General features: G+C 46.6%; 1 protein-coding gene and 1 long non-coding RNA gene across 4 annotated transcripts in view; one reads left to right on the top strand and one right to left on the bottom strand.

Moving 5' to 3' along the window:
• Window positions 1–23511, top strand: part of ELK3 (ELK3, ETS transcription factor) — a 70118-nt gene that overhangs the window by 41379 nt on the left and 5228 nt on the right. For 2 of the 3 annotated variants that reach the window (XM_027542104.1, XM_027542105.1), the window contains exons 3-4: window positions 10832–11611; window positions 20290–20412. In XM_027542104.1, the coding sequence (XP_027397905.1) occupies window positions 10832–11611; window positions 20290–20412 (903 nt within the window). Of the gene's footprint in view, window positions 1–10831; window positions 11612–20289; window positions 20413–20855; window positions 20931–23511 lie in introns of all 3 variants that reach the window. The other variant, XM_027542106.1, reaches the window with a different exon arrangement.
• On the bottom strand, window positions 3951–6709 carry LOC113892779. Its single transcript, XR_003511135.1, has 3 exons — window positions 6573–6709; window positions 5585–5787; window positions 3951–4679 (listed from the first exon to the last, which is right to left on the bottom strand). It is a non-coding gene; the product is annotated as an uncharacterized LOC113892779 (long non-coding RNA).

Genomic DNA, 23511 nt, shown 5'->3' with positions numbered 1-23511 from the left:
GTGACTGCATGCCAAAGCAGCCATATAAGGAATTTTGACTACTTGAAGGCAGAATAAAATGAAAAGACAGTGTGATATAATGAGGATGCTATTCAATTAGATCATTGCTTGCTGGGCAACATTCCACCGGGTTAGCTCTCAGGCTAAAGACTTCGCCGAGTGAGGCACTGACATACATTGGCCTTTTAGAACAAACTGCCCTGTGAGAGATTTTTATTTCCCTTTTAGGAATGAACTAGGCATCTAGTTGGGGAAAGCAGCTATCTAATATATCTTCTTGTGACATCTTGAATTCGTCTGTATGATTTTCAAAGATACCACCGTCCTTTCGTTTTGAAGATTGTTTAAAATTCATTTTCCTAAATTCATGTAAAAAATGTTGCTCTGAGGATATCAACATTTTAGATTAAACATGTTCCAGTTCATTGAATTGAGGTGAGCAAACTGAAGCTGGCAAAGTTTCGGTACCTTTTCAAGGTCCTAGTAAGTAGTGAAGCTGGGATTCGAACCCCGGGGCCGTTTGTCCCTGTGCTGGCTGCACTTTGCGTCTGGCCCATCCAGGCTCTGGGCCTGTCTCCTTGCGTGAGCACCTCTACCCGGGCCTGTGGATCCCAGGAGTTGTTGGGTGCTCTCTGTCCTCCCTCTGAGCCCTTTTGCTGCTCAGAGAGGGCCATAACCAGCCCATGTCTATGGACATCAGCTTCCTGTTATTTTCCCATCACTCGTGGGGGTTGGCTTCCCTGGTGGCTCAGACGGTAAAGAATCTGCCTGCAATGTGGGCTTCTGGGGTCCATCCTGCTGTGGGACCGCTGGGTCCCCAGTGCCTTCTACAAGGTGTCCCCTCAAAGCGGGCACCTCCTCTACCCTGAGGGTGGGCAGGGGCAGCTCCATCTGTAGTTACGGATCAGCCTCAGAAGGGCTGGCCAACCTCAGGAGGTGTTAGGCATGCGATGGCTTCCTGAGCAAGGGGCTGGTTTTCCCAGGCTCGCCGCAGTTGTCCCGAGGCTTCTCTGGAATGCAGAGCCTGTGGTCCTGGAAGGCTGACTTGAGTAGCAACCTCGGAGTCGACTCAGCTGCTTTCTGGGAGAGGGTGTGCTGGTGGGACAGAGGAGGCTTCGTCTGGGCTCTGGACAGAAGCCGGTTCAGCTGCAGCTCCTCTAGTCACAAGCTGCGTCATCCTGGGCACCTAAGGTTTTTAGAGCCTGGTTGTTTCTCTGAGTTTGACAAGCAATACATAGGAAACATAATTCTTTTAATGTGAAAACACAGATTTAAAAAATACGAATCAGCGGTAATCCTACTTCTGTCAAATTTTATTATACATCTTCCAAGATTAATTTTTCTTATATATATGTGTGTGTGTGTATATATATATAATTATTTTGGTTAAAATAGTGGAAGCATTTCAGGCCTGCTGCTTTTTTACCCTAATTTTATTTTAAAGGGGCTTCCCTGGTGGCCCAGGCGGTAAAGAATCCACAGTGCAGGAGACCTGGGTTCAGTCCCTGGGTTGGGAAGCCCCTGGAAATGGGACCATCTATGCACTCCAGTATTCTTGCCTGGAGAATTCCATGGACAGAGGAGCCTGGCGGGCTACAGTCCATAGGGTTGTAAAGAGTTGGACATGATAGAGACATGGGAAAATGCTAATGATGTATTGTCCTCTGAAAGAGCCCTGGGGGATTCCATTATAAGGTCCACTCAGTACTTTTTTTTAAAGAGGATTTAAAAATTTGTTTATTTATTTGGCTGCCCCTAGTCTTGGTTCCCTGACCAGGGATCCAGGGCTCCGAGCTGAATTCACAACCAGGGATCCAGTCCAGGCCCCCTGCATTGGGAGCGCGGAGTCTTAGCCCTGGACCACCAGGGAAATCCCTCCACCCAGTATTTAACCTACCCCTGTGGATTGGGAAACTGGATATAACCTCACTTCCAACTAAGCCTCGACTTCTGCATCTTTAAAATGGGACCACAGTGCCCATCTTGCAAGGCAGCGGTGGGTGTGGAGCACGTGATTTATTCCTGGAAATGCTCGCTTCTTTCTTTTGCCCTTTCTGGCCACAGGTTCCTTTCATGTAGGATATCTATCTAGCCCAGCCAGACAGATGTCCCCCAAATAAATCCTTCCCATTTCCCCATTCCAGGATCTCACTGTCAGGCACTCAGGGCCAGTTGCTCGCATCACCCTCCCCAGGGGCCGAAGCCACGGTGGATGCTGTGCAGCTGGGCTGTTCCCTCCTGCCTGGGCAGTGCGTTTCCTGCCCTGAGAGGCATCAGGGAAAAGGGAGATGGGCTGGGGTTAGTGTTTGCACCAGGTGTCAGGCTGGGTATGCGGCATCTCTGCCGAAGCTGAGGGGCCTTCTGACAGGACACAGATTGCGCGATCGCTCCCATCCTCTGCCCTCCTTGGGCTGGTCTTTCTGCCCACCACCCCCCACCCCCCAGACCTGAATCAAGAGGCGGGTGTGAGGTTTTATTCACAGTGCACTCAAGTGCCGGCCACTCGAGGTGTGATGGACTGAAGCCTAGAGTTTCCTCCTTGTCTGAACCCAACTAAATAGAACTTCCTGCTTCTCTTCCTTGGTCGAGATATGTAAACTAGGTGGGTTTCTGTCTGCCAGATGATCCACCTGTCACCCAGATCTATGAGAATAAGCACAGCCTTCTAAGATGTTTAATTTTGACTCTTCAGTTGTTATTAGAGCAGATTGAGGGTGGATTTTTCGTTTTGTTTTGTTTTGCTTCAATGGGAGTGTAAAAATCAAAACAGTAAGAGCCGGTATATATTGTGGGCTTATCATGTGCGTTCTGCAAGCTTTATGTGGATTACACATTCAGTCCCATAAGGTGGGTGGTAGGTTGGTCCCCATTTCATAGATGTGGAAACTGAGGCGCACAGCTGATGAGAGAGAGGGGTAGCATTTGACCTCAGGCTGTGACTCTGGAACACTCTTTGTCACCCCAGTGGCAGCGCTTGTGACAAGGTCAAGAATTTATGGAACAATCCACCACTCTGTTGTCTGTAGCCCTGCTGCTGGTGTTGGGTTCAGAAAAGGACAGTTACGTGTTATGCTGCTGCTAAGTCGCTTCAGTCGTGTCCGACTCTGTGCGACCCCATAGACAGCGTGTTATGAGCCTCAGACACTTCTCTGTGTTGAGAACAAGATAGGAAAGTTGTGAAATCAGGGGGCAGGGGTCCTGCAGTCCCTGGGAACCCTGAAATGGGAGAGGAGCAAGAGAGCTCCAGCCCTGCTGATGGGGAGCTCAGAGCTGGACCGGCTCCTCCTGGGGGAAGGGCAGTGCTGGAAAGGAATGTGAGCTGGGTAAGAAGTCTGAGTGCTGGAAAGCCCCACGCATGACTCTATGTCAGAATTGGGGTGCCAAGCCAGAGCCCACACACGCAGCAGGTATTTGCTGGGGACTTAGATAAGGAGAATTACAGTTTAGTAAGCTCTTAACAGGGTGGCTCAGTGGTAAAGAATCTGCCTGCAGTGCAGGAGACTCAGGTTCAATCCCTGGTCTGGGAAGATCCCCTGGGGAAGGAAATGGCAGCCCACTCTAGTATTCTTGCCCGGGAACTCCCATGTACAGAGGAGCCTGGCAGGCTACAATCCATGGATCACAGAGTCAGACATGACTTAGCGACTAAACAGCAAACTCTCACTGAAGGTATGAAGTTGTGGGGCCTTGCTTATAGCTCCCAGTGTCTGTCTGGGAGTTTTCCAATAAAAAATGCCAGCAAAAAGCACATGCCAGTACATATATGCAATGCTTCATACGGAGCTTTAACCAGCCTGGGGATTAGCTACAGAAAATTGTGTCTGTCATGGGGTTCCTGTCATTCGGCTTCCTGCCTGGGTTTGTTCTATCCACAGTGAGAGTCATTCATTCAATAAATGTGTAATGAACTTAATATTATCCTTCATAACATCAAAATGAAGAAGGTAAACTTCCACAAACATCTCTTTATTACCCTGTAATTTTTTAAAAAATTATGGAACTTAATAAACATACGTCTGAGTTCTCCACTCTAGGGGATTATTTACACAAATTCCTTCTTCTTCAGTGGGAGGAGCAGGCAGAGTTGGGCATGAGGGTACATATTTGAACACACCCATGGACACACCTATTTGTGTAAGTAAGCCTGGAACCTGTCAGGGCAGCAGGCAGTGCTGAGGGAAGTGGAAATGGGACTTACTCTCTCAGCATCATCCATGTTGTTAGGGTGAAGTAACCTAGGGAGGCTCTCACAGGACCAGGGGTGGCTGGTGCTTCTGGAAGGATTTCTTTGCACAAGGCAACCATGGTGCTGACCCAGATGGACTGCTTGCCCTGTAGGCTCCTACAGTCTTAAAACACCCACTGGGCAGTGGCGATGAAGGGAGTGGTTTGGAGACCTGAGCTTCTACTTCTGCTGGAACTGCCTCTTGGGGTGTACTGGATGAATGTTGCTTTTCCCCTTTGCTGAAGCTGGTCCCGTCTTTGCCGCCTGTAACCTCACACAGAATGCACATTTGATGGGAAGTTACAAGTGGAGGCTGGTCCCCTACACGTGGAGGGAAGCAGATGTGTGCAACTGTTGCTCTGAAACCGCGCTTGGGAGAGTCACTCAGCCCCGCTGGACACAGACAGCGTTTGTCAGGTTACCAGGCAACCGTCAGCAACAAATACTTGTGAGCCTGGGAGGAAGGGGTGGAAAAAACAGACTTCTAAATATTCTCATCACTTTTCATAATAAGAGCCCATACCCAAGTGCTCTCATGTTCTGGGCTGTGTCAGTTAGCCCAAGTCTTATGTCACCTTCTGTTCTGACCAGGGGCTCTGGGGTCTGATCCCCAAGTACGTGCTTGTGATTGGGGATGATTTATAGTCTCTGAGCCTCAGTTTGCCCATCGCTAAAATGGGAGTAATAACAGTTCCACTTCTTCAGAGGATTCAAGGACTTGAGGGTGGTCAAGTTCTTAGTACACAGCCTGACACCTAATAGTCAGCAAATACTATCTAGTGTTATTTTCCTATACTGTGTGTTTTCTCAGCAAGCCCCTCCCAGGCTATACTCATGCAAGGAAACTTTGCTTTGGAGACTTACAGAAAGATCTTCAGACGCACATGCCACTGACACCATCCTGGGGTCTGTGCTGAAGTCACGTTACAAAGGGGCTGTCAGTTCACCTGCCAGGCATGCACCTTCTCCCAGTCTGCCCACCCACCTGGATCACTGGCCTTGAACATCTTGGTCGGGGGCTTTCCTTACAGGTTCTCCTGTTAGCAGACATCTCCAGCGTGGAGTTGGGTTCCTAAACAGCTGGCCTGCAGGCTCTGCCTTCCTTCACACATCCCACCCTCCCCTCTTTCTGCCTCGGTCCCTTTCAAGCCTTCTATCCTTGCAGAGGTTTCAAATTGTCCAGGTAGCCAGATCGAATCCATCTTTCCTGTTAGTTTCTAGAGAAGCAAGACCCAGCCTGGTTCTTTCCAGAAACTGTTTCTTTCTCCTTTGGTCAGCTCCTTTTATCATCTCCATATCCCTGTCCCCGTGTCGCCTTTCCCTAAAAAGCCCTCTCGGTGTCCAGCTGGTTTTCCTCACCAAGGCAGCAGCTACTGAAGGGCTCTGACTGCTTCAGCTGAGTTCAGTGGCCTGTGCAGTATCTCTGTCTTTCTGTTCAGAGTGGGGTTTAGCAGGTCATGGCAGCTGCCATCCAGCCATCAAACGTTCCCACCATCTTCCCTTTAAGCATGCCAAAATTCTTCAAATTCCTTATGTTCTGGATGGACCTCGAGGGCATCATGCTAAGTGAAATAAGTCAGAGAAAGACAAATACTGAATGATCTCACTTATATGTGGAATCCACAAAAGCTGAACTCAAAAGCACAGAGTAGCTTGATGGTTACCAGGGGGCTGGGGTGGGGAACCAGGTAGATGCGGGTCATCGGGTACCAATTTCTAGCAGTGAGATGAGTAAATCTGGGGGACCTAATGTAGAGCGTGCTGACTAGAGTTAACAGTACTGTAATGTATAATGACAGTTGCTGAGAGATCTTAAATCTGCTGACGACAAAATGGTCATTATGTGGGTGAAGGATGTATCAACTAACCTTATAGTGGTAAATGTTTTGTGATATATACATGTGTGTGTGTGTGTGTGTATCAAATCATCGCATTATACACCTTAAATTTACACAACGTTCTACGTCAGTTATATCTCAGTCAAGCTGGGGGGAAAAGATTCATGTTTTTTTTTTTTTTTAAAACAGTTTTATTGAAGTATTAGTCACATACTATCTAATTCACCTGTTTAAGGCATATCAGTCATGCCTTTGAGCCTATGTACAGAGTTGTACATCCATCACCATGATCAACTTTAGAACATTTTCACTACCCACCATCCCCCGCAAATACCTGATTTTTTAACTAGCACCCCTAAGTGCCTCCATCCCACCTAGTCACCCCTTAGGAGATGACTCATCTATTTCTATCTCTATAGATTTGCCTATTCTGGACATTTTATATAAATAGATCCCATCGTGAAATATGTGGCCTTTGAATCTGGCTTCTTTCACTTAGCAGAACTCACTTGAATGCATCCATGTTGTAGCGTGTGACAGCGCTTCACTCCTTTTCATGGATGGATGACACTCTATCTTATGGCTGCTGCTGCTGCTGCTAAGTCGCTTCAGTTGAGTCCGTCTCTGCGATCCCATAGACGGCAGCCCACCAGGCTGCCCCGTCCCTGGGATTCTCCAGGCAAGAACACTGGAGTGGGTTGCCATTTCCTTCTCCAATGCATGAAAGTGAAAAGTGAAAGTGAAGTCGCTCAGTCGTGTCCGACTCTTAGCGACCCCATGGACTGCAGCCCACCAGGCTCCTCCGTCCATGGGATTTTCCAGGCAAGAGTACTGGAGTGGGGTGCCACTGCCTTCTCTGATCTTATGACTAGCCACTATTTTATTTCTCAGTTAACCATCATGTGGATTGTTCCTTACTCCTTGAGTTCTTTTTTTGTTTAATTAAAAACACTTTTTTGGCTGTGCTGGGGCTTTGCTGCTGCACACAGGCTTCCTCTAGTTGCGGTGGGTGGGGGCTACTCTAGTTGCGGTGAGCAGGCCTCTCACTGTGGTGGCTTCCCTCATGGTGGTACACAGGCCCTAGAGGGAGGGCTCGGTGGTTGCTGCTCGTGGGCTCTAGACACACAGGCGCAGTAATTGTGGCCCATGGGCTTTGTTGCCCCACAACGTGTGGGATCTTCCCAGACTAGGGATCGAGCCTGTGTCTCCTGCATTAACAGGCGGATTCTTAACCACTGGACCACCAAGGAAGTCCCCTTACGTTCTTTTTAACACATCAAGGCCCAGCTCTCTCTCTGAGTTTGCCTTTCAATTTCCAACTACGTTTATTATTTTTGTCACAGCCCCCCGTGACTTCTTGGTTTACTTGTGAGTGTAATCCCCTTTCAGACATTATGTTCTGAATACCCATATAAAATTAAAGGTTGGTTCTGTTAAAGAATTTATAAGACCTGCCAGAAGAAAGGATTCAGCCCATACAGTTTCTCTTTTCTTCTATGTAATTATCTAGGCTCTAATGATTCACTGAATTTAGATGAGTGTTCAACCTGGCCGAGAATAAAAGGAAGTTTTGCCCCAGGGAGAAAAATATTATGAGTGAGAAGCAAAAATACCTTAGAATTCTAGCAGAGGAACACACCAGGCAAGATGCTTTCTTTCCATATCTATGGGTCAGGTGGCACTAATGACACCCTTATTTAACCCTTTCCTGGTTGGGAACGGATTTCTCCTGGGTGAGTTGTATACCCAGGCCTGGTGTGTCACCTGCAGAGATGCTGCCCATTAGGCCCAGGGGCTTTAGGCTTATCAGATCTCTCTGAAGTTTCTGAAGGTGGTTTTCAGCTGTGCTAGTGTTAAGTGTGAAAAAGAGGTCAGATGGAATCAAAGGGAGCAGGCCAGGGTCCCAGGCACTGGAACTGCCCAGCTTTGAATCTCATGTACTCAGGTCTGAACCTCCTGTATGCTGGTGCTGAGCCAAGTTTCACCAGGATTTGCGTTATTGGGATTTCTGGTGCTGCTTGGGGACCTTATGTGTCCCTCCGTTAGAAGTCTGCCCTGAGGAATTCCTCCTTAAAAATCTCAGTGGCTTGGTAATTATACCCATCCTTCTTACTGCTGGATAAATTCACTTCTGGGATTTGAGGATCCATCTAAGGAGGACAAAGGCAAGTTAGCAGGCTGTAATGTAACAAGAGGGGAGGCAAAAACATATTTGTACACCAAATAGATCACAAGAGAAACATCAGAATTTAATTAAATTTCCTCTCATATATTTGAAAGTTGCTAAGAGGATAGATCTTAAAAGTTCTCATCACATACAAAAAAATCTGTTGATTGATATGAACCAGACTTACTGTGGTGGTTGTTTGGCAATATATACAAATATTGACTCATTATGCTGTACACCTGAAACTAATGTTATATGACAATTTTATCTCATTAAAAAAAACTTTATATGAAATAATTTTAAACTGGCTCTTTCATTCTTTCCCTGAAACTTGGTGTGGAAATGGGAATAAGATTAGGTTTTAGCATTAGTAATCTTGTGGCTCCTTGCTTCCCATCTCTGAGCTCATGTCATAAGGAGGATATCTTCCAGCCTGCAAGTGGGTTCGTGTGAGATCATGTGGGATCACTTGTGCATAATACCCAGGACAGAGTAGGTGCTTAGTAGGAGCTACTTTTGGGTTTTCTTTTTCTTCTCACAGTTACCTACTTCACACATGGTGGGGTATGTGTGTCTGTCACTTCCTCCATTCACCCCCTCTCCCCCTCCTCTACTGTGTCCACAAGTCCATTCTCTGTGTCGGCATCTCCATTCTGTCCCTGCAAATAGGTTCATCAATACCATTTTCTAGATTCCATATATATGCATTAATATAGTAATTTTTCTCTTTCTGACTTACTTTACTCAGTATAACAGGCTTTAGATTCATCCATCTCATTAGAACTGACTCAAATTCGTTCTTTTTCATGGCTGAGTAATATTTCTCTCTCTCTCTCTCTCTCTCTCTCTCTGTATTCTTTATCCATTCATCTGTCAATAGACATCTAGGTTGCTTCCATGTCCTAGCTATTGTAAATAGTGCTGCTATGAACATTGGGGTACATGTGTCTTTTAGAATTGTGGTTTTCACAGGTATATGCCCAGTAGTGGGGTTGCTGGGTCATATGGTAGTTTTATTCCTAGTTCCTATCAGTCACTAAGTCATGCCCAACTCTTTGCTATCCCATGGACTGCAGTATGCCAGGCTTCCCTGTCCTTCACTATCTCCTGGAGTTTGCTGAAACTCAAGTCCATTGAGTCGGTGATGCTATCTAACCATTGCATCCTCTGCTGCCCCCTTCTCCTTTTGCCTTCAGTCTTTCCCAGCATCAGGGCCTTTTCCAGTGAGACAACTCTTCACATCAGGTGGCCAAAGAAGAGTCAACCCTGAATATTCATCAGCAAGCTGAAGCTCCAATGCTTTGGCCACTGATCTCCATAGTGGCTGTTATCAATTTACATTTCTACCAACTGTGCAAGAGGAGCTACCTTTAAAGCTTTTCTCCCCAACATGATTTTTTTTCACCCCAACATGATTTTTTTTCACCCTCCTTCATACCCAGCTTGTAGGAGGAACAGTTTATAAGGAAGTCCTTTTCCCATAGGATGGCGCTGCCACTTCTCTGTGCTCGATGGAGACCATCCTTGTTTTTCTTGAGTATCTCCGCCAGCAAGCATCTGGTGTTTGCTAATGTTCCAATCTAATAAACCTCAAGAACAGTACAGCCTTTAAAACGAAGTCCATTCTCCCAAAGTGGGGCTACGGGTGGGGGGGCCGGAATTTGCAGAGATTATTGGTTTTCATTTACATCCTAATGTTTAAGGATGAGAGCCATAAACTGAAGAGCCAGAATTAGATAACATTAACTTAAAATACTGTGTGAATGTCCTAAACATCCAAGTAGACACTTTGTTTTTTTCCTCCAGCGGCTTTCTTGGCAGCAAATTAAAAAGGAAAAAAAAAAAAACTACATGATTTAAGAAAACATTGTGGTGTTTGGTGATAATAACTTACGTTTCTATAATGCTTTCCAGCTTATAGAAGGCTTTCCCATTATTATTTCTTTGAATTCTCACAAGCCCCAGAGGTCAGTAAAACAATACTGTATTATGGTTGGGGAAATGCTGCCTCCACCACTTACCTACCATGTGGCTATGTGGGGTATTTAAAGGCTCTAAGCTTATTTCCCTAAGTTTTAAAATGGGAGTTGAATAGTCCCTTCCTCTTAGCATTGCGGTACAAATTCTATGAGCCAATGCAGAAGCAATGCCAGTGACATAGTAAGTGCTTAACAAATGGCAAGAGTTTTATATTCTTAGGTATAATAATCACTTCACAGACGAGGAAACTCAAAATGACCATCAATTCGCTAAAGGTCACACCATTTGTAATTAGCAGACCCTGGAATGTGGCTCCGGAGAAGGCAATGGCACCCCACTCCAGTGCTCTTGCCTGGAAAATCCCATGGACAGAGGAGCCTGGTGGGCTGCCGTCTATGGGGTTGCACAGAGTTGGACACGACTGAAGCGACTTAACAGCAGCAGGAATGCAGCTCAGATTCTTCCACTCTTACCCTCTGTCTCGTGCGCACTACGCCTTAGCTGAGATGTGTCATCAAGGCTGTTTTGATGCTCCCGCCTGCAAAATAACCCCAAGAATGACCCTCTTAGCCGGTTTCTCTGATGCACTCATCTTTTCCATGTCTGCTTTTGTGTTTGCAGAATATCATCAAGAAGGTGATCGGGCAGAAGTTTGTATACAAATTTGTCTCTTTCCCGGAGATACTGAAAATGGACCCTCACGCGGTGGAGATCAGCCGGGAGAGCCTCTTGCTGCAGGACAGCGAGTGCAAGGTGCCCCCGGAGGGCCGTGAGGCGCACAGACACGGCCTGTCTGCCCTCAAGAGCGCCAGCCGCAATGAGTACATCCACTCGGGCCTGTACTCGTCCTTCACCATCAACTCCCTGCAGAACCCGCCCGAGCCCCTCAAGGCCATCAAGACAGAGAAGCTGGAGGAGCAGCTGGAAGACAGCCCCCCCGCGGAAGAAGTCAGGACTGTCATCAGGTTTGTGACCAACAAAACCGATAAGCACGTCAGCCGGCCCGTGGTGTCCCTGCCCTCCACGTCGGAGGCCTTCCTGGCCTCGTCCGTGTCCGCCAAGATCTCCTCCTTAATGTTGCCGAACGCCGCCAGCATCTCGTCCGCCTCGCCCTCCTCGTCTCGGTCCCCATCGCTGTCCCCCAACTCGCCCCTCCCTTCCGAACACAGGAGCCTCTTCCTGGAGGCTGCCTGCCATGACTCGGATTCCCTGGAGCCCTTGAACCTGTCGTCGGGCTCCAAGACCAGGTCTCCATCACTCCCCCCAAAGGCCAAAAAGCCCAAAGGCTTGGAAATCTCTGCGCCCCCACTGGTGCTTTCCGGCACCGACATCGGCTCCATCGCCCTCAACAGCCCGGCCCTCCCCTCGGGATCCCTCACCCCAGCCTTCTTCACTGCCCAGGTAAGAGCCGTAGAGTCCAGTCGTCCCGGCTGCACACAGACTCACTGGCTTAGGGAAAAGTGGGGGAGAGAGGCAACTTCTGTCTTCCCCTCAGAGGGTAATCCTTGGGCCCCTGCAGCAAGGTCACTGTGCACTGTACAGGGAAATCACACCCAGACAGAGGTGTACATAAGAGAAATTGGCTGTGGTGGGACACTTGATCGGGTTCTTTTAGGGGCCTAGAGTGATGTAAGGTGGAATATGCACACGGGCCATCAAAGCAGGTCCAAACAGTGATTTCTGAGGGCAAGTTGAGCACTGACAGTGTTGGTCCCTCAGTCCTGTCCAACTCTTTGTGACCCCATGGACTGTAGCCCACCAGGCTCCTCTGTCCATGGAATTCTCCAGGCAAGAAGACTGGAGTGGGTAGCCATTCCCTTCTCCAGGGGATCTTCTTGGCCCAGGGATTGAATGTGGGTCTCTTACATTGAAAGTAGATTCTTCACCCTCTGAGCCATTACGCTTTTAAGTTGCTGAGCAGGCCAGTGACATTTCAGAAGGCACTTGGGTTTTATGAAAATTTTATGGCAGAATCCTCTTTGGAGGGCACTCATTTGTTTTCTGTTAATAAGAAAGTACATGCTAACCAATATGGGCATTGCAGTTATCAGTGGGGAGCTGGGCTGTCCTGTAGTCCCTAAAAAGCAATGCAGAGGCCACACCAAATGATGAGAAAGAGATGCTTTAGTAAAAACAGTGCTGTTCTGAGACAGCCCAGGTCCCTGGCACAGGGGAGGGAAGAGCAAACTCGGGGAGCAACAAAAGTCTTCAGTGTCATTAGCTCCACCACGAAGGCAGCCTCTTCCTCTAAATACACTATTCAGATGCTCACTCTCGTCCAGCTGGCAAAGGCAGGGCAGGTACTGGTAAACCTATTTCTGCTTCCCCTGGAAAACTGGATGCATTTCAGTGGCAGAGGTTAAGTTCATTGGCTTCAGGGTCACAGACGTGGATTCAGTTCCTGGCGGCACTGCTGGGTAGAAATGTGATTGTGGGTACTTGCTCTCTGAGCCTGTTTCCACATCCGTGAGACGGATTGTGTGAGGATTAAATGGGATAATGGCTGTGGGAAGAGAGGTGGCTACAATTGGCGGGTTTCAGAATCATGTGACTTGGTGGCGCCAGGGTGGGGACGTGCTTGAAGCGGGTAGGAGCTCTCTGTCCCCGTTGCTGTGGGGTCCTCACTGTCACCACCATTAGTGGCAGCACAGTTGAGCGTCTCATGTGTCAGGCACTGTTGTAAACACCATCCACGCAGCATCTCAGTTATTTATCATTACAGGCCTGTGAAGGAGATAACTGTCAATGTCCAATTTTTCCAGCAGAGGTAAAGGAGGCAGAGGTCCAGTAACTCACCCAAGGTCACCCAGCTAATAGGACTTAGAGGTGAAAACTTGCTCCAGAATCCACGCCCTTTAAGTAAAATGCTCTCTGCACACGTGCCAGGAAAATGCCTAGCCTTCCCTGATCATGAGATGTCCATGGAGTCTGCGGGCAGCTGAAAGCAGCTCTTGGTCCTTCTCCTCTCTGTAGCTTCTCTGGAGTGGCTGTCAGCGTGGCTTGTGAGCCTGTGGTGCCGAGCATGCTGCCACGGAGGGGCTGGCCGAGGGCTTGGTGACAGGTCAGCATGAGCACATGTGCTCTAAATGGGGCATTTCCTCAGTCAGCACCACTGGCTGGGGACTAACGACCACTAAGTAAATGGCTCAGAAACAGCGGCCTCTGACGTGGCTCAGAGAAATGACCCGAGAAGCTGAGCTCTGAGTGGACAATCTGAGAATCTCCTGCCTGGCCTCTCCCCTGTGTTTCCAGCTGTGAGGTGGAGAGAGATCTAGAGCCAGGCCCAGGCCAGCTCTGATTTCAGTCTGTGCTTGCTTGGGGAGTTTGTTATCACCATCTCTGCACACATGCCAGCCCTGTAGCTGTGTCGGAGGAGAGTGGCTCAGGCTGGCCCTGTGGTTTTGGACCAGGACATGGGGAATGAAGGGGGGCTCCATGCACTGTGGCTGAGGACGTGTGTAGCTGGGCGTGGGTGTGGGTGACACCTTAGCGCTTTGTCACAGATACTCCACTTTCCCCTCTGGGGTGTGCTGTGTGCAGCGTTTACACCTGTGGGCACCTCCAGTCAGTCAGTCTTCATGGCTAGCTTTACGAGAGATAAAAGTGTGCTGTAATTACTTGATACCCTGAAAATGAAGTTCCCAAGAACTTGTATTTATTCCAAAAAAGATTTACATTTTATTTAGTCATGTATTCCACGAATAATCCCATCAGTTTCAGCAAGAAGCAGGAAGATGGGGTGGGATTAAGCACGTCTTGGCATGCTTAGGGTCAGGTGGTTACAGTTCTCTCCCAGGACCTTATTAAACCACAGACCTCCTGTAGGCCCAAATTGAGATTCGAAATTTCAACCTACATGATGGGCATGAAAAAATCATCCACAGCCTGCCAGTCCCCCAGCATCACAGCCTCCACTCCTGAGAACACTTATGGTACAGCCCCTGGGACCTGTATTATGAGCCTTTGAGAAACCACAATTACTAATGTAGACAGACATGATGATCCACAGCCTCCCCAGCATGATCCACAGCCTCCCCAGCATCACAGCCTCCACTCCTGAGAACACTTATGGTACAGCCCCTGGGACCTGTATTATGAGCCTTTGAGAAACCACAATTACTAATGTAGACAGACATGATGATCACCCAGAGGCGCCCCCAGCATGGACTATGTGGAACTGAAAAAAATGAGAATACAAATGCCAGCTGGGTGCCAAAGAGTACGGCAGTTGGAGCTTGGCCACCGAGGTCATATTGATCTGTTGCTAGAAAAGCCAGAATGTCTCTCGGATGGCATGAGTTACCAGAAACTGAGATGGGAGGTGGGGGAGGAGCTGGGATGTGAGACCCTCCTAGCTCCCAGCCAGATATCATGGAAACCTGAATGGTGCCAACTGGAACTTCTGATTTTCCGCCTCATCTGTACCTGGGTGTCATCTGGCCCTCCTTTCATTTGCCTCTCCTGTCTAGTCTCTCCCTCCCCCTCTCACCAATGTAGTTAGTTCAGATGAGTGGCTCATCACTTGTCCCTTTCTTTATGCTAAGACCTCTGTTCATCTCCCATGTGATGTCTAAGATGTTGAACTCAGATATGTGCAGGCACCAGGGCATGAACTCATACCATCAGAGTCTGAGCATGCATGCCCCGGGCTGTTTTATTAGCAGCGGCTGTGGATTACCACTAATTGAGTAGAGACAGCTTGATGAGGACTGAAATGCTAAAAGCTCCTTTCTGTATGTACTGATGGATATACAACCTTGAACCCAAATCACAAAGTGGGAATTGGGAGTAAGATGGATGTGTGTGGTGAGTGTAGACTGTGTCCTGGCTCGGCTTTGGGTGGTTTCTCAATTTACTGTCTCTTTTGCCATGATCACAAAAGGAAAAATGTTTTTTCCTTCCCACTACTTCATCCCACTCTGTAACACTGCCCTAGCCCAGCCTGTAGCTTCCTCCATCCTGGTCTTGCAGGAGAAGGATGTCCTTTAGAAACTTGGCAGTGGAGGATGTTACTGAAAGACTTTTGCGTGACTTGACTCTCCAGCTGGAAGTTCCTGCTTTTCCCCCAGCTCTGGGTGCCTAGGATGAACCAACCGTGATAGCTTCTCCCTCTCTTTCCACCCTGGAACACGTTTTTTTCTGTAGATCCTTCACAGATTGCTGACTCCTCCCCTCTTTTGACTTTTTCATCTCTTACCATAGCTACACTGTACCAGTAGGGTAGCCTCTTCATCCTCTTTTCCTTCATTTCAGCATATTCAGCGCTACAGAAACTTCTGTTTGTGACTCTACTTCTTTTTGAAAGTTGCTGAATACATGTTTTTATTTGAATTCATACAACTCGAGGAGTTTCCAGGGGTTCACTGTCACCTTTTGAGGATTTTTTTCTTTTTAACCACAAAATGGCAGTGTCATGGACTTCCTTGGCATCCATGGGAGATTAAGGTTAGAGATGTTTGTTGCTACAACTTGCCCAACCATTAGCTAGGCTCCTGGAGATAGAGAAGTGAGCAAGAAACAGTTCCTGCTCCCATAAACTTACAGGCTGACTGGCCAATAGGTAACGAAAGAGAACAATTAGTAACTTAGGGTGGTGTGAAATTATAGAGGGCCCAGAGAACTTGTTGAGGAATTCAGAGGCCAGAAGTCCCATGAGTATGAGTTTCATGGGAGGAAGGAATTTGTTTTTATGGGAAAGTAGGAGCTGCTGAAGGTGTAAGTCAGGGAAACAAAGATTCTTATTAGAATCTATTGACCAGTAATAATTGAGCATTGTTTGCACATCATAGGAAGGGCAAGTGCCTACTTTCATGACCTTCTGTTGTTGGATATAGCTATGACAAGGTGTACACATGCATGACAGCACAGTGCAGAGAAGGACCTTAGGAACAGGAGGAAGAACACGTAGTTCAATTCAGTGAACACGAACTGAGCACCTGTCCTGTGTCATGGGCTTAGCTTGGAGCTGGGGATGCAAACATGAATTAGGCAGCCCTTGTGAACTGGGAGGAAGCTTGTAACTTACTTTTAGGTTGGTTAAATATAGTATCCTGGACACAGTACATACACATGTATGTACATACACAGTACATACACATGTAAAAGGAATACTAAGGAAGAGGGTATTCACTTTGCTGGGGGTGGGGATGTTGCAAAGGCTTTGTGGTCATAAAAATGTGCAACAGCTTTGTGCATTAGGGCAGTAGTTCAGTAAGGGGGGGATACATTCCAAAGGTAAAGGAGGTGGTGGGAGGAGGAGCCTGAGTGACATGGTGAGAACTGTGTTTTAGAAACCATTCTGAAGACATGGGCAAGGGAGGGGTGAGGCTGGAAGCAGTTAGATGACTGTAAAATTCCAGGTGAAAAGACAGTGAGGACCTGTGGCTGTGACAGTGGCATGAGGCCAAAGGAGATGGATCTGACAGACACACGTGATGGGTGTGGAGGTTTTAGGGGTGAGCAGAGGTGAGTATGGATTTCATGGGAAGAAAGAAACTCATGGGGAACGGTTCCAAGTCCAGTCTGGGCCATGTGGAGTTTGAGGACATTTGGGAAGAAACACCCAGCTGCAGTTGGAGCTAAGGAGAGTCTGAGGTGGTTACAGGATGGTTAAAAACCATAGAAATAGATGAGATCCTTTGTGGAGTGGCACTAGCCCAGGGGACCATGGGCTGAGGGGTCATGGAGGTTTTAGAATGATTGCTGAAGAACTACTAAATTGGAATTGTGTGGTAGTCAGGACCCCTGGAGCAGAGTAGGGGCAGGGATTCACATTCTAGGTTGCTATGGGTCTACCTAGAATTTTGGCCAAGGGAAGTTGAATTTTTTTTTTTTTTTTGGCTGCATGGCATGCAGGATCTTAGTTCCCCGACCAGGGATTGAACTTTACCCCCTTTAGTGGAAGTGCAGTCATAACCAATGGACCGCCAGGGAAGTCCTAGGTTGAACTGTTCTCCTCCCTAAAATTGTGAACGGTGTCTTAAGGTGATTGATTCGGTGGTGGTGCTCAGAATAGACTGGAAGGGAGACACAGAGACAGCTGGACTGGTTTAGGTGGCAGTTGCCAAATGGCATCTAAGTTGACGGGGCTTGGATGCTGCAAGACTGGAAATGTGGGGATAAACAGGAGAGTCAGTTCAAGGAAGGATCTCCAGGCCGTGCCCAGAGGTTGTGGCGAGGAGACGGGGGAAGGCATCTGCATCTCCGTGCCTGGGATGCTGGGTTGTAGATGGGCTGAGTACAAGGGCAATGTCTTATTGTTTCTCTGGCACCTGATACATACTATATACTCCATCAGTATTTGCTGAGTGGGTAGATATATGGTGGTACTGTTGATAGAAACGGAGTCATAAACACTGGACTGGGCAAGGTGGTGAGTTCGTGCCATCTGGCTGAGGGGAAAACAGAAGTCTCTTTCCAGGAGGTGGAATCTTGGTGCTCAGAGGGCACTTGGAAGGGGCCTGTCTGGACATTAGCTCACTCAGTTTAGCTCCGATGTGTGGGCTTTCTAGAAGACTCAGTATTCAATGAAGAACCGAGTGGGGAAGATGACATGAGGTCAAACAGGAGGGTGTTTCCCTTTGAAAATGAACACCCGTGGCCCTTGGGTCCAGGAGCATCTCCTTTCCTGCAGATGACAGGGTCAGGAAGTTCCTGTCTGCCACTCAGAAGACCCCATTTGCTAAGACATTCTTTAGGGAAGGAAGAGGAAGCACGCATTTTGCTGGTAGCTTCTTTCTTTAGCCTCTGTCTAGGGCTCAAGGAGCTTCTAGAGACAGGCTCTGAAAGCTCCCACGGTGAGAGAGAACTCACGCCAGGCTTTATAGAAATTTTCCCTAAAAGAGTAACCAAAAATTTCCCCTACGGCCATAGAATCTTCAGCCAGAACAGGGATGGGAGGGAGAGGAGTGAATGAAGTCATTTTACGGTATTTATTTGCATATATTATAGAAGACATTTCAAATATATTAAATAGGAGAAACAGAAGGTTACTATATTCTGAGTACATCCTGTATCCCTTAGAAACAAATGTGCAAACATCTCCAATCCAGACATGGGTATGACATTTAGACTACGAAAATATATTCTATACCTCATATTGCTCAGAAGGTTAAAAAGGAGTGGATGTCTATTTATGGCTGTGGATGAGAGAGAAAGCTGTTTTGTAGTTTAAAGGATTCACCGTCTCTTTAGAGCTGTGACTTTCATTGGTAGGTAAAGCTTAGGAGGCCCTGAACACGTCGGTTAAATGTTAATGTGGCATACTGTGGTTGGAACCTGGCTTGAGTGACATGCAAATGTTAGTTCTCAGATCAGATGAGCTACAGACCTGACACTCACACAACTGAGAGGAACCCTAAGGTACTGGCTGCCTGGGTTGGTCTGTCTGTCTCAGTTCTTTATACAGTTGAGGATTTCTCCCATGGCTGGGTTTTAATACAGTTAGTCAAATACACTTAATTACTGATAGCAGTCTTGGAACATTTATTGAGCATTTCTAATCTGCCAGCTTTACACAGATCATTTACTCTTCCTGATGATCCCGTAATGTAAGACATGTAGGCATTTTTCTGTTTTATAGATTAGGAAACCAAGGCAGAGAGGGGTTGTTACCTAACTCATAAGTAGTTGTTCTGAGGCTGGAACCCTAGTAGATCCCATGCAGAACTGCCAAGTCTGAACCGTTAGGCCAGATGGCCTGGCCTGTTTATGAAACTGCCTTGGGTTAGAACAAATGGGAAATTTACCCAAAACATGTATTTTGGGTAACCTCGTAGGTCATTTAATATGTAGGAAATGCTGTGGAACCAAAACTCAAATTATTTGAGTCTTTTCAGCAGCTCCATTTTGAGAACCTTTGGATGTTTATCTCCTTTCTGCAGAACAGAACAGACCTTTCCATTTAGGTTTAAGCCAAATGTTCTGGATAATTAACAAAGCTGCTGAGGCCAATTCTAGGGGGGGAAAAAAAACACTTTCGCATGCAGCATGATGTAATCTGAAATGCTGGTGCCCTCACTGCCCTTCTTACACAGAGCACCTTATTGACATCATGAAACTACAGAGGGGCTCCTCCTAGTCCCTAATATGCACAGCCACCTGGACAAGGAGCTTGTCTCTGCTCAGAATAAAAACCAGGCAGGCTTACGGTGGGGGTGGGTTGTTCCTTCTGCACTCTAGCTGGCTTGAAGACCAGGACTCCTGCTGCGAGTATGCAAGCAAATGCCATCCTTGGCACTCTCCCAGGAAACCCAGCATTTTGGCTTTAAATTCTATCTGACAAGAACGGATTTTGTTTCCCTCTGAGCCATTCCTGGGGAGATGAATTCTCATCAGCCCCATATCCAGAGTGAAATCTGGTAAACTCAGTTCAGAGCTTTTCATGAAGCTGCTACAGGGTATTTTAGCAGCAGATCCTGAAGTATTCAAAGGGTTGTTGATAGGGAAAGTGAAGCTTGGGAGGCCCTTTAAAAATGTGTGCGTGTAGCCCAAGTAATGGATGTCCACTGTAGAAAAATTAATATAGAGAAGGAAAAATAAAGCCCTCTCATGGGATCCCATTTGCTTGTATATTGTTGTGTTCATGTGTGCTCAGTCATGTTTTGACTCTTTGTGATTCCATGGACTGTAGCCCGCCAGGCTCCTCTGTCCATGGAATTCTGCAGGCAAGAATACTGGAGTGGGTTGCCATTTCCTCCTCCAGGAGATCTTCCCGACCCAGGGATCAAATCTGCTTTTCCTGTGTCTCCTACATTGGCAGGTGGAGTATTTACTGCTAGTGCCACCATTCTTGTTTAATGTGTGAGGGGGAGCAAACTGAAAAAAGCAGCTTGACAAAAGTTGTTACAAACTTGAGTTTTCTACTAGAATGGTTATGGAAGGTAACTTTTCCATTCTTTATAATACAAATTGCTCAATTAGCACTGAAGGAAATTAAACTGCACAGCCCCGCAGAAATAACGTCGTCAGATTTTCCTAAAATGATGAGGTTGGTTTGTGGCTGGTGCCCGGAGCACACTGTTGACCACAGCGGGAACCGGCGATACAGGTATCAATCCTGTGTGTGCTTTCTTTCCCAGACACCAAATGGACTGCTTCTGACCCCGAGTCCACTGCTGTCCAGCATACATTTCTGGAGCAGCCTTAGTCCAGTTGCTCCACTGAGTCCTGCCCGGCTGCAAGGGCCAAGCACGCTGTTTCAGGTGAGCATTTAGAAATGAACTTGTACATGTGCAATTTCTAAGGGATGTATTTCCTTGATAAATCCTGCAAGGTAACATTTTCTCTAAATGTAGGGCAGAACTCACTGTTAAGTTTCCAAAAGGAATTCATGTTAACGTGGCTGCAAAAGGCACCTTCAGAGGCAGGTACTTTCATTGAGGTGGCGTGCACATGTCAGCTATCCATAAGTGGAACAATAAGTTCTCCAATTGTTTATTTTCACTAACTATGAAAACTAGAAATTTATAAGGAAAAAATTTTAAATTGTATTTTATAAAATCTCCTAAGACTTTAACATACTAACCTATTAATATAGTAAACACACAAAATAAAGATAAAAATCGTGAACTCTACATTGTAATAATAGCAAAGTTACCTGCATAATTCTATGAGTCAGAATCAAGTTTTCCTTGTTCTATAATAGAAAAAAGAAGCATCCAGGGATCTGATTAAAAGTGAAAAGTCTCAGCTGTTCGTCTTGTAAAGCTCCCTGTACTAGGTAAGCGCATTCATTAGTCATCTCCATACTAGAAACCTGCAGTAGCATCACTTGCTATCATGTGGAAATTGGTATTTCCTCTTGGAGACCCAAAGATTATGACTCACAGACCAAGATGTTACTGTCTGAACATGTGAGTGTAGAAAGGATCCCAGGGACAGGAATGAGGCAAAAGTGGATCAAGTGCACGCACCTGTTCCTGATTCTGACCTTGTCTGACTCATTCACCTTGCCTCTCACCTCTGCCCCTCAGCCTGGCTGACCTCAAGCTGTCGTTCTTTGGTTCTCATTGCACCTAGCACTAACCTCTTTGTCCTGCCTGTTCATCTGACAATCTCCCCACTAAACACTGGGCCCTCAAGAAGCCAGAACTGCATCTTGCTTGCTGTGGTGTATGCCTGGCATCTAGCATGCTGCTTGGTACACAACATGTTCAGCGATTACCACTGACTGACTAAAGGAAGGGATGCCTCAGAATTCACCAAGAGAAGAGATGTCTGAGAAAGTGTTAATAAGATCATGTCTCCAGTGCTTTTCTTTATTGTTCGTTTTGTTTGTCAAAGTTAATATTCACCTCTGTGCCAGGGGCTATACATGCTGGTATTTAGGGTCTCATTGGGAGAAGGGTAGAGCTAGAGAGCTTCTGATTACTATCCTGCTTCTCTGGTTTCCTAGTAAGGATGAGGTAGGGTGTCATGATGTGACTATACTTAAGTTATCAGGTTTCTCTTCCTGGCATTCCTTCTCGTTACAAGAAACTGAGATATGGTCATGCACAGCCAATGTGTTGATTCTTAGCTATTTTAACTCGGGCAAAGAAACAAAAACTAGCAATAGCAAAAGGCAGTGAGCAAATGCAGAATTAGGCAAGCTTTAGATTGGTGATCTTTTGGTGGGGAAACTAAAAGACCTTATTTCCTGGAAGTCTCCAGATGGGAGCAGCAGAGTTCCTGAGTAGAGCAGACAGGATCGTGTGGTGCGTAGTCAGTCAGCTCCACAGTGGGGCCTGTAATCCTACCCTAATCCTGGAATCTAACACAAGGCCTCTCTAGGTTCCTGAGATACATGTGAATAATGAATGGACTCTCGCTTCCCTCCTTGCTGAAAATCCTACCACCAGACTGTGCTGGGTTTGGTAACTTCCCAAGGAGGCCCTCCAGAACTACTGGTCCAGAATTCTTGGAGATTTCTAGCCCACTACTCCCAACAGTTAATAGTAGTTCATCTCCCCACTGATTCTACACATTAAAAGGTATCAGGAGCTCTGGGAATTGGCCAGGATGCACATCCCTTCAGTCACTATTGTAGACTGTAGTTCTGTACTGTAGACCCATGGTTCTCAACATATGGCAGACTCAGCCAGAGGCTGGGTGTGTTAAAATGCACCTGGTTGGGTCCCTCCCTCCCCCAGAGTCCTGATTCAGAAGGTCTGGGATGGGGCCTGGTAATAATACTCTTTAATACATTCTAGAGACGCTGCTGCTCCAGAAACCCCACTCAGAACCACTGCTTACCAGTGGCTCCTGATTTACATTTAGAATTCTGCAGAAGAAAAGCTGCACTTAATGGCTACCTGATCAGAACTGTGATTTCACAAATTGGGCCTGTCCTCTCTCCTGGAGCCATTCAGAACACAACCCTGAATGGGAAAATGTGACCATGTGTGGATGGCTGACAGGCTGCATGGCCGTGGGCCCTCTTTTTGGGGTTGGGGTCTGTGAGACTAAAGAAAAATAACTTTGTACCTTTTAGAGTATTACTTCTCTTCCTATGTATGATAAAAGGACTGAGCTGGTGAAAGCTGAAATTTGAAGTTTTGAAAATGGTTAAAATAACGTAAGAATCTTTTTTTTTAATTAGACATTTCAAATGATCAAGTTTCAAATTTAGATTACTATCAACAGTACTGCTTTTTAAACTAATGGAAGTAACTTTAAAAATAGGAAGCCTCTTTCACATATGCTATGTGAATGTGTTGGAGAAGGAAAACAAATTAGACTTGGCCTATAATGATGCTGGCAAATTTCCTGTTATAATTAGAAAAGTATATCAGAATCCTTAAAGAAACAGTTGACAAGGCTGAGGAGGAGTTCTGGCACTGAGGGTCTCTTGCTATTATTAGTAAGTGATAGCAGATACTGAGAATTTCAAGGGAAGGAGAGTGGAGATATGAGCCTTTCTAGAAGAGGTATGCTTGGTAATTGAGACACATAAAGAGAGAATTGCCAAAGACACTGTACTAAATCTAAATATACACCTTGGTTTATAAAGTGAGATGAGTTCCCAGTTGGACTGTTTAGTATTTTAAGCTTGTCTTTAGGATGTTTGTTCTGCTTTTGAAACAGATTTTGATCATATTTGGAATATACCTAGTAGGTACAGATACAAAGTAATTTTCAACTGAGAAAGTTTTCCGTAATTTTTAACTCAACAAATCTAACCCAGAAAATACTTGTAAAGCTCTGAGGCAGGGACTGTGGGGATATACAACACGTGAATGCTGCTGCTGCTGCTGCTAAGTCGCTTCAGTCGTGTCCGATTCTATGCGATTCCATAGATGGCAGCCCACCAAGGCTCCGCC

This window comes from Bos indicus x Bos taurus, chromosome 5, assembly GCF_003369695.1.
Source record: "Bos indicus x Bos taurus breed Angus x Brahman F1 hybrid chromosome 5, Bos_hybrid_MaternalHap_v2.0, whole genome shotgun sequence".
Lineage (NCBI taxonomy): Eukaryota > Metazoa > Chordata > Mammalia > Artiodactyla > Bovidae > Bos > Bos indicus x Bos taurus.
The sequence above is the reverse complement of the archived record's forward strand: the minus strand, read 5'-3'. Positions and strand labels throughout refer to the sequence as shown.